General features: G+C 38.2%; 1 protein-coding gene across 1 annotated transcript; it reads left to right on the top strand.

The window, feature by feature from the left end:
* The first annotated feature begins 448 nt into the window (after positions 1–448).
* TMEM33 (transmembrane protein 33) lies at positions 449–7989 on the top strand. Its single transcript, XM_010193354.1, has 7 exons — positions 449–543; positions 1642–1736; positions 2178–2365; positions 3326–3393; positions 4119–4252; positions 6642–6725; positions 7770–7989. Exons 1-7 carry the CDS (start codon positions 487–489, stop codon positions 7897–7899), a joined length of 756 nt encoding a protein of 251 aa, XP_010191656.1. The 5' UTR covers positions 449–486; the 3' UTR covers positions 7900–7989.
* The last annotated feature ends 2704 nt before the right edge of the window (positions 7990–10693 follow it).

The raw sequence follows: 10693 nt of genomic DNA, 5'->3' as shown, positions 1-10693 counted from the left end.
ATTTAATACTGCCTACAGTATAAATATTTGGGCAAATGCAGCTTTGAAAAGCCTTTTTATTTTCCTAACCCCACTCCCCCACCCTCCTTTTTACATTATAGGGAACCAGTGTAAGACTAAACCACACAGACATGGCCTGAGGCAGCACGATATTTAATGTGCACATTGCATCGTTGTGCGACAGCCCTGTGCTATGACAGCATCACGGAATGAGAGCCCGCCCTGTACAGGATCTCACCTACTGCCCCGCACCCCCATCCACGCCCTCTGACGTCACCAGGCTCTGTGGGAAGCGTCACTTCGCCGGGCCTACATTGCCCGGCAGGCCCTTCTGGAAGTGGCGTCTGCCTGTATCCGGGAAATGCGCCGTGGTGGCGGTGCGTTGCTGTTTGTCGTGAGTCGCAGGCGGCCGGGCCAGAGTCCGGTGGCAGGAGCTCGGGAGGTGACGGTCCCTGGCTGAGGCGCTTCTTTCCCGCAGGTGCAGCTATGGCGGACTCCACGCAGAACGGGCCGATGCAAGGCGGGGCCGGCGGCGGAGCCGTGGTAAGGAGCTCCTGGCCGTGGAGATGGGGGGAGTAGGCCGCAGCGCCGGTCCAGCTCCTGCTGGGGGGCGTGAGGGTCCTGGACCGTCCGTTGCGCTTCTCCAGCCCCTTATGTCGCTGGGATTGCGGTATGGCCGTTGTTCGCCTGGGTAGGGGCAGAGGGAAGCGGCTCTTCCACTTTCTGGTTGAAAACGTGCTGTTGCTTGGGAGCACCTCCATCAAAACTAATTCTGCAGCAGCAGCTCCGTGCCCGTGGTTATATTGTGAGACAGTAGATGACGATATGAAGACAACTGCAAATTAGGTTAAGTTCTGGTCATGTTTATAAAAAGGGTCTAGGAACAGAGAAGGGGCCTTCAAAAGCTGGTTCAGATTTTGAAGTAAACTTTGAGCTCTTTAATGTGAAAGGAAGTTGATGTTTTGACTCTTAGGCAACTAATAACAAAAGCATGTTATGTTTTATTAGACTCTTTCTGGTATGGGGACTATATCAGGAGTGGAGTTCCTTGAAGCTGTGGTAAGCAAAGCTTAACAGCAGAAGTGCCAGGTTACTGTTGAAAGTTTTTTGCTTTTTTTGAGGCCAAGAATATGTAGGCCAAATCGATGTTGCTTTCCATATGATGTAGCTATGCAAACTTTACGTAACCCCTTCTTTTTTCCCCTGTCAGTAAGAACTGTGGTGACTTAGCTGCAGGTGTGTGCAGTGTATTCTAAAAGGAACCTTGAAGCAGTAGATACAAAAGTCAGTTGGGTCTGAAGGCCTAGCATGGTAACTTTTTTGAAGCTGGCTGTTTAGTAAGTTTGGCTTCTAGAGAAAACCTGCTTCCACGGAAGATCTTGTTACTTTATTTCATTGTAGTGTACGAAGGAGTCTTGTGGTTTTGAAGATGCCCAGCTATTTTTGATCTGGCTAGTAATATTGTATGAGTCAGGTATTACAGAACAAAAATTCTTTGTTTCAAGCTATAATTTGCTTCTATTCAGGGTTGGAGAAAGACTTGCAATGTAATATAGAAGGGAGGGAGGAATGTTCATTGTATGCAAATATTAAGATACCAACTTCTGTGGGGGTTGAGTTTTTTCTTTTCTTCTGATTTAGCAATTTCTGATGGCTAACAAGTTGGATACAGCAATGTGGATTTCCCGCTTGTTCACAGTTTACAGCTCAGCTTTATTTGTTCTGCCTCTTCTAGGGTATGTATTGTAATATGGTAAAATAGCACTAAAAGTTTACAAAGTAACTATGCTCCCTTTTCATAAAGTTCTTTTTAATGTAAGGACAAATTTCTATTGTTCAGAAATTTATTATTAATTATAAACTTTTATTTTTGTCAGAACAGTTTACAGATTTTAGATTGCTTTAAAACACTTTTAGATGTGTTAGGAAAAATGCATTAAGCAACTGTAAAGTAGTGCCGAATACATGTTTTTATATGTAGTAACATTGAGTTGCTTTACCTTTGGCACGTGCAGTAAGTCAGTGTTACCAGTTTTTGAGCTGTACTTGGGTAATAGTGCTTATGTGTGAGAATAGAAAGACTTCGGGTATTGTGCAATTGTGATAAATTCTCAAGGGTGGAAGACTTCTAGCAGGGGCTTGGTTCATATGGTAACATCTCCTCTGATGATTTGCAGGTTGCATGAAGCAGCAAGCTTTTATCAGCGAGCCTTGCTGGCAAATGCTCTTACTAGTGCCCTCCGACTACACCAAAGGCTACCATACTTTCAGCTTAGCAGGGCATTTTTGGCCCAGGCTTTGTTGGAGGACAGCTGCCACTATCTGTTGTACTCTCTTATCTTTGTGAATTCCTACCCTGTTACAAGTATCCTTTACTTGTGTCATCCTGGTAATGTTTTAAAATATCTTAAAAACTTGATTCTTATCACCTGTGCATGATTTGAAAAACTGGTTTAAACTAGAATATATTTGCTATTCATAAAACATGTTCATAATAAAATAAGAGAGGCTTATGTTGATTGATCCATATTCAGGTTAATCACCTCTATAACCTGCAGTCTCTGGCTAGTTAGATTTTCTTTTTCCTGAGACTTCAGTTCATTGTATGACCAGCCTAAGTGATACTTTGAGAAGTTGGTAACCTTCATTTATTACCAGTGCAGGGTTTATATATGACTCCTCACTGTAAGTAGGACATATATCATGTAGAGAGACAATTATTCAGTAGTAGCTTTTTTGAGTAAGTTATTAAACAGATGAAGTCTGCAAAAAAGACTTACTCCTGTGGCTTGTCAAAGATGGCATGTAAGAACTGACTTTTTTTGTGCCACTTTGTATTTTTGCTTAATGTCCTCATCTTAAGATGTCTCTTGCAGAGGAATGTCTATGTTCTTGTTCTCCAAAATCTGAATGGCTGGCAACTGCTTGTTCTTTGGTAAATAAATGCGTTTTGTAGTATTAATAAAAAAAAATTATGACTCCATGTATTTGATAATTTTTAAGGAGTAATCTCACATGCATGTTTCATGTAGAAAGAGTCCATTTCAGTAGAAATGCACTGGTGTCTAATGGTGTATGTTGTACTTTTGTGTACCTGCATACACACACGTTCAAAGTTAATAAAGATGTATAGAAAGAGGTGTAAGATCCAAAGGTAAGAGCTATAAATGTAGTTGTTAGACATATACGTGTCTTAATCCAGTATAGGTCTTTATAGTCAACTTCTTGCAAAGAGCCATCAAGCTATAGATTTTGTATTAGCATAACATTCGCAGAAAAATGAAGCGCTTCTGCAGCCTATAATTTTCCTTATCACTTGCTTCAGTGAGCATCTTTCCAGTTCTGCTGTTCTCTTTGCTTCATGCTGCCACATATACAAAGAAGGTTCTTGATGTGAGTATGATATGATTAATACCATTGGTGTTCTTGGTTTATAAGCAGGTTTGAGTTGCAGCTATGGTTTCCTAGCTGTACTAGAGGAGTTGCCTTTTTAGGTTTGGTGGGTTTTTTCCCCTTTGTTTTTACACTTCTGTTATGACCCAATGTTATATTGGAACTGACATTAATAATTTTTCTTCAAATGCTGTTCTTTGATGGAAGCAAATGCTGTGTAACAGTTAAGTTGAAACTTAAGATGTCTTTTCCAGTTAAACTACAGCCTGTGAAATTTGGTGTTCTATTTCAGTTGTAAAATAATAAACTGCAGGGTGAGGCTGGGAAGCGAAATACTTGCCAGTTGGATCTGCTGCTTGATGAAGTACCGTGTACAGCTTAATGTAACTCCAGCCTTTGGTGTTCCTAACTGGGCTGCCTTGCTACCATAGGTACTTTCTTCTAGTAGACAGAATAAGGCTCATGGCCATCTCTGTGCAGTTGAACCTAAAATGGGTGGGTTAGGGAATTGCAGCATCTCGTATTTTTTAATTGAACTCTGTAATTATGGAGTTTCAAAGCCTCTGGTAGTTTTCTTTGGGATACTAATCTCAATACCTTTAAAGGATCTAGTCTTAAAGTGCTGAAATGAGTTGTAAATTGTAATTGTTAGTATTTTGATTTCTTTCTACTAGGGAAGGTATGTGTAACTTGCATGTTTTCTGGTAATCTTTTTTTCTTTGAAGGCACAAAGTTCAAATAGTCTACCCTTTCTGAGAAATCTTTTAGACAAGCTGAATGCTAATCAACAGAATATTCTAAAATTCATTGCTTGCAATGAAATTTTCCTGATGCCAGCTACAGTTTTCATGCTTTTCAGGTAAGAATTACCAAAAATATTTTCAGAATTGGAAACTTTCTACACAATATTGCTTTTTGCCATTGAGTTCTACATGTGTTACAGATCTCCATTTGAATGGTTCTGGCTGACCAAGGCTTGAACTTAGAGTTAAATTAATTTGATTCCTAGACTTCTCAAGTTGGTACATCATGAAATAAAAAAGTATTCACTTTGGTATAAATAACCACCAAAACCTCTTGCATTTCAAAGCATGAGTGATACTGTTGGGTCAAATATAAGTTTTTCAGACCTGTAACTTGCATTCTCCTGCACTGTTCAGTAAGTTTAATTTTCATCAGGATAACAGAATATTAATATCTTTAGCTTCATTGAAAGTGAAATACTATTTTTGTCTATTAGATTCTAGAAATTTAAGTGGCATGAAATTTCATTGTGCTAAAAGTGTGCAAGCAGGAGCAGGCTATGTCCTCTCCTTTGTTACTTCTAACCAGTGACCCTTGTCTCTTTTTTTTTAGTCCTGTTTGGTTTTGCCTGTTGTGCAGACTGTTGAATTCTTTTTAGGGATCTTGAGCATACGCGTGTTGGAATCCTACTAAAGTCATACAGATGTAAAGACCTGATAGTCACTGAAGCTTGGGGTCATTGCCTTTTAATATTTGGAGGGGGAATAATGCCCTTTGTTCTATAGAAGTCCTAGCACAGTGAGAGCATTTTTCCTGAGTGGCCTTACAGGCAGCAGAAGGGAGACTTTATCTTCTTAGAAGTTGATATAATGCGTAATTTGTCTTGATCTCTTGATATGTCAGCTGAACACTTCAGTGCTTCAGCTCTGAAGGATTCCATTTCATTTAAGGCCACTTGTGAGCTGACATGTACACTCTGTTTCCAGTATCTGAAACATTCAGGCACTTTAAACTTCTCTTCAGGAGAACTTTTTTTTCCTCTCTCTATGGAGAATTTACTATGTGAAGTGTTGCTACTTGTTAAGTCATCTAGTAGATATTGTAGCTTGTAAAAGATCATACACCAAACTTCAAAATAGTTTAGTGGTTAAATGCAGCTGTTGTGAGAATTTGTTTTAAATTGTTTTAGCATGTTAAATTGCTTGTATATACTGTAAAGGTGCAAGATGTCGTCTTTTCCCCCTCCTGTTGCTCCCTTTTTTTGTTTTACTTGATACTTTTTCTTCTCGGTAAAGATGTTGCTTATACTTGAAGAATCTCTAGTTACTGGAATTGTCATGTTCAGATTCAAACGGCTTTTTTATGTTGCGTTATATAAAGGAGCCTCAGTCATTAAATAAACTCATGGTATTTCTGTGCTTTGCTATGTATGGCTTGTATGCTACCTACCCTTTCACTATTTTACAGCACTGGTCATGTGAAACAAGTTTTGTAAAGTATCAAAACCTCATTTCAGTGTAACTAAAGTAGTTAGATATCAGCTTGGTATTGATATCTCAATACATCTGTAATAGTTGCCAGTGTGTTCTGAGAAGTTTTGCAAAAGGTACTAGAAATGCAGTCCAGACAGTTAAAGTGTTATGATTAGAGCTGAAAAAATTCTCTATAACTGGACTGTTTGTCAGTCATAGAATAATTAAGGTTGGAAGAGACCACGAAGGTCTAACCATCAACCTAAGACCACCATGCCCACTAAACCATGTCCTGAAGTGCCACATCTATGTGCTTCTGGAACTCCTCCAGGGATGGTGACTCTACCACCTCCCTGGGCAGCCCATTCCAGTGCTTGACCACTCCTTCAGTAAATAAATTTTTCTTCATATCCAGTCTAACTCTCCCGTGGTGCACCTGTAAGCCATTTCCTCTTGCCCTATTACTTGGGAGACCAGCACCTGCCTCACTACAACCTCCTTTCAGATAGTTGTAGAGAGTGATAAAGTGTCCCTTCAGTCTTCTCCAAACTAAACAATCCCAACTCCCTCAGCCAGTCCTCATAAGACTTTTTCTCCAGACCCTTCACCAGCTTCGTTGCACTTTTCTGGACATGCTCCAGTGCCTCAATGTCCCTCTTGTAATGAGGAGCCCAAAACTGAACACAGTATTCGAGGTGCAGCCTCACCAGTGCTGAGTACAGGAGCACAATGGCAGGCATCCACCATGACTTCTATGATTCTTTGCCCACCACCAGAAATGAGGCATATAAACAAACAAATATAAAATCAATACAAGAACAGCACTTAGTTAACTGCTTCATTGAGCAGTTTTAATCTATAATGTAAGTTTTTGCCTTTGTAAGCGTATGATTATGTACTTTTTTCTTGTTAGATCTAGATTATCCGAACCAATATGACTCCAATCTAGCCTAAGTAGTTTGCTTGCTTTTATTAGTAAAAGTCCTGATTTTTTTTTTCAGTATTAAGCTCTATTTTTCTTTTCTCTTTCAGTGGGCAAGGGAGTCTGCTCCAGCCGTTCATTTACTATAGGTTTCTTACATTACGCTACTCTTCTCGGCGAAATCCATACTGTCGGTAAGCACTAAATTGATACTGCAAGTTAAATATTAACTGCATAGTGTTTAGGTATTCAGAAATTTTTCATTCTAAAAGGAATGAATAACTCATAATACTAAATCTGTAAATGGCAGTTACAGAATGTGGAATACACCTGGATGGTGTGGAAAACAACAACAACAAAACCAACAAAAACCCCAAAAAACAACACCAAACACAAAAAACAAACCAACCAAACAAACATAAAACAACCCTAAATCTGACTTGTTTCAGGTCAGTGCTTTCTGAGAACTTTTCTTATGCCAAGTATTGCATAGTGTAAGACTTCTGTGAACATACTTTCCAGTCTAGAAAATGGCTTGCTGAAGTACCAAGGAAGTGTCTTTTGCTGCCATGGTATGCAAAGACAGGTCTAAGAATTACAAACTTAATTGCCTCCCATTCCCTAGTATTTTGTAATAAAGTAGTTGTTCTGTCTTAGTATGTGCATTTTCTTGGGGGTTAAAATATCTGAAGGAGCTTTAGTACTTTGGTATCTAAAAATAATTTAACTTCTGCAATACTAAAACTAACCTTAAATAGAACTAGTTTATCAAAGATATTCTGCTGGCACTTATGTAGTTTTAAGGGAAATTTGTGTTGTGGGGTTTATTTCTCATGTCTGCCTTTTAATAGTTACTTCTAGAGTGCTGGGTTCTTGTGTTCTTACAATCAGCAGCACAAACACACAGCTACCTTCCAACTCCTTATGCTATTTCTGATAAAGCATTCTTTTTGTTTTGTGTGTGTTTTTGGTTTTATTTTTTTTCTTAAAGGTAGACTTTTTCTGCTGTCTTTATCTCAGCTGGAAATGGCTGAACTAAAGTTAATTAAAATGTTAATGTTTAAAGCACAAGAATTCTGAAGCTTTTGCAAGATACTCCAACACTGAGCTTGGTCTAAAGAATTTGCTAACTAGGGTGTATGTGGGATGTTGAGAAAAGTAAATGAAAAAGATAGATTTAGATGATACTTCTGATAAATGCTGTAGGATTTTAAAACTCTTTAAATCTGTTTTTTCAGGACTCTCTTCACAGAGCTGAGGATCGTTGTTGAACACTTAATAATGAAGCCCTCATGCCCTGTTTTTGTAAGAAGACTATGCCTCAGCAGCATTTCCTTTATAAGCAGATTGGCACCAACTGTTGCATAGCCAAATTGAAGGCACTTGTGTTTTGTGAACATTATGAGCAGCTGGCACTTCTGATGATGATAATAAATTCCTGGTTTTACACTGATCTCACTCCAGGCTGTATAAAACTGTGTATATGCTTTTCTTGGAGATCATATGAAATTTAGCATATCAAAAGCAAGTAATGGAAACTTAAAATTACTGTGCTGTATTGCTATTTGGTGAAAAAGGTAGCTGCTTCCTATCCAAAACATGCCCAGTCATAGAGAATTGTGTGTGTGTTTTTGTGTGGGGTTTTTTTTTTTTTTTTGGTTTTTTTAGGAATCAAGGATTGTTTGAGATTGATTAAAACTTTAAGAAGTCTCTGCTCAGTAGCTTTATGTTAGTTGGAACTATAGCTACTGTAGGATGTCTCCAGTGGATAGCAGTTGGTACACCTACCTATGCAGTACACTTTGGACAGTATTCTGCTTACTAAATGTATCTGTAGAACCGTTTTGTCTAAATTACTATGCACAGTGTGAAAAGATGGCTCACTTTGAATTTAACAAAAGGGATTAAAATCTATGAAGCTGACATAGTTAACACCTTTTCTGAATGAGAGGCAATTTTAACTAATACAACTTAAAAAGAACTCTTCAAAGTTTCTACCTTGTGACAGTCTTACATTATATTGTTGGAAGAAATTTCAAGACTGATCATGGGAAACTCTGCAGTTATCTTGTCATAACAAAATGTTTTACCAATGCAAATAGCCGACCTGCTGGCTTCTCAAAGATGTAGTGCTTAAACTTTTAACCATCTCTTAAGTGAACTAATCAATGTAGATGAAGTAACTTTTGCAAAATCATTGCAGATTTGTTCTTCTATCCACACAAATGTGAAACTGCAGTAATTCAAGCTTGTCAGCTTTTTAGAAAATTAATCTTTAGCTAGCTTTATATAAATTGTTCTTCAAGTTTGTGAAGCTCTCATTGTGATGGGAAATCTGCATAAATGATTGCACCTGTTTAGGCAGCTTCTGAAACAAATGGGGGTAGGATTTTTCTGGCATAAATTCATCTGATGACTGATCTGAAGCCAGTGTCATGACTACAGAAGTGAGTATTAAATTGAGTGCTGATTATGCATTTACCCAGCAGCTGAAAGGTAGGTTGTGGGAAAAGAGTATTTTCTGTCTGAACATTACTTCTTTCCATAAATTCAAGGCAGAGTATTTGCCTCATCTTCTGTAGTTAATGTTAGTATTCTAATTGGATAAAATTAAATGGGTTTCATTGGCCTTTTGTAAACTTCTATAGCACTGTACTTAACTATTATTCCTTGGTCAGAGAAGTCTTACGTGAAACACTTTTTGAAAATAGTCCTGAAGCTAAGTATTTTCCTGTAACTCTTGAGTTACCTTGTTTGTGATGTGGGTATCATTCAGACTTTCCAGTTGTATTAGTTTGTTAGATCAGAGCCATGTATTTATAAACTTCATTTTTTTGCTCAACCTCTTGGTACTGAGGAACCAAATGGTAATTGAATGAGATTCTTTGACTACTTGACTTGCTCTCTGAACATGATTAGCTATTTATAGACCACTTGCACACTGCAGAAGCAACTGCATGCAGTAATGCTCTACAGCTGCTGAATACTTGCAATGAGATTCATTCTATGTATATCCTGTAATGTGAAGATTTTATAAAAACTGAAAACTTTTCTAATTACTGTTAGCAAAAGAACATGTTAGTTCTGAGCAAGTTTTTGTGGTATAAAACTGCTGTTGTGGGTTCAGTCTACTGTTTCTTTAATTGTATGCTGTTATTAAGTTAGGAGTCTAAATTGGATTTGATATATTACAGCTGTAACTGAAGGATGCTAAATCTTGAGATCCAACTCTATGAATGGACAAGTAAGATTAAAAGGAATAAGTGAATGAGATTTCTGTAAGAGTTGAAAGACAGTGCCATGCAGTAGAGCTTATATGTGGATACTGAATTTCTTTTAACTCTTTCTATAAAGTCTTAAAGAGTAAGCAAGAGGAAAAAGCTCTTTCATAAATGCAAATTGATTTGATTTGGCTAGTAGTATATTCTTGGCTTTGTGAGGAGCTGCTTGACAGATAAGACCTGGATTTTACCTGATAAAACTTCTCTGATGTGCCAAGAAAACTTGGAACAATGGGGTAATAATAACTTTGAAGCAAAATAAACTGGGCAACTAACCTCCACTCTGCATCAGCTTTGTTTTTTACTGTGGCCTTTAGGCTGCCTAACACTGACTTTCCTCAATGCTGGGAAAAGCATTCTGTCCTTGCAGCCTGCTTGCTTACCACAGTTTGTTTCTATACTAGCAATTAAATTAATCATGTGCAATGTTAGTTGTGTCCTGATAGCCGGAGACTTTTTTCTAGTGGAAAGAACTGTATGTTCATGCTGCTGTGCTGTTAAAGCTAGCTGTGATGCTGATGCCATAACAAAATCTGTGGTAGTAGAGAAATTTTGCAACTGACTATAAAATGCTTGGCAACCCCAAATATGAAGCAGAAGAGTTTGTCCTCCTGAAAGGTTACCTAATAGGATAACTGTTTCCACTAGTATGAATCACACTGGTCATTGTTTTTGTCTTAGCTTTTGTAAGTTAAAGTGCTATTGCATAAAGTCTGTGGGTAGACATATCCCTTGCTGTGCACAAGCTTGCTGTAGAAGTCATGGTCCAGCATAGACTTGTCTGTACTCAGCTATAGGTAAATGAAGCATCAGGACCCACTGTGGGAGTACCTAATATTAGTTGGGGTTTCTAACATGCAAAGTAATTCACTAATGCATCC

Source organism: Mesitornis unicolor, unplaced genomic scaffold, assembly GCF_000695765.1.
Source record: "Mesitornis unicolor isolate BGI_N332 unplaced genomic scaffold, ASM69576v1 scaffold6571, whole genome shotgun sequence".
Classification (NCBI taxonomy): domain Eukaryota; kingdom Metazoa; phylum Chordata; class Aves; order Mesitornithiformes; family Mesitornithidae; genus Mesitornis; species Mesitornis unicolor.
This window is presented reverse-complemented; position numbering and strand designations above follow the sequence as displayed.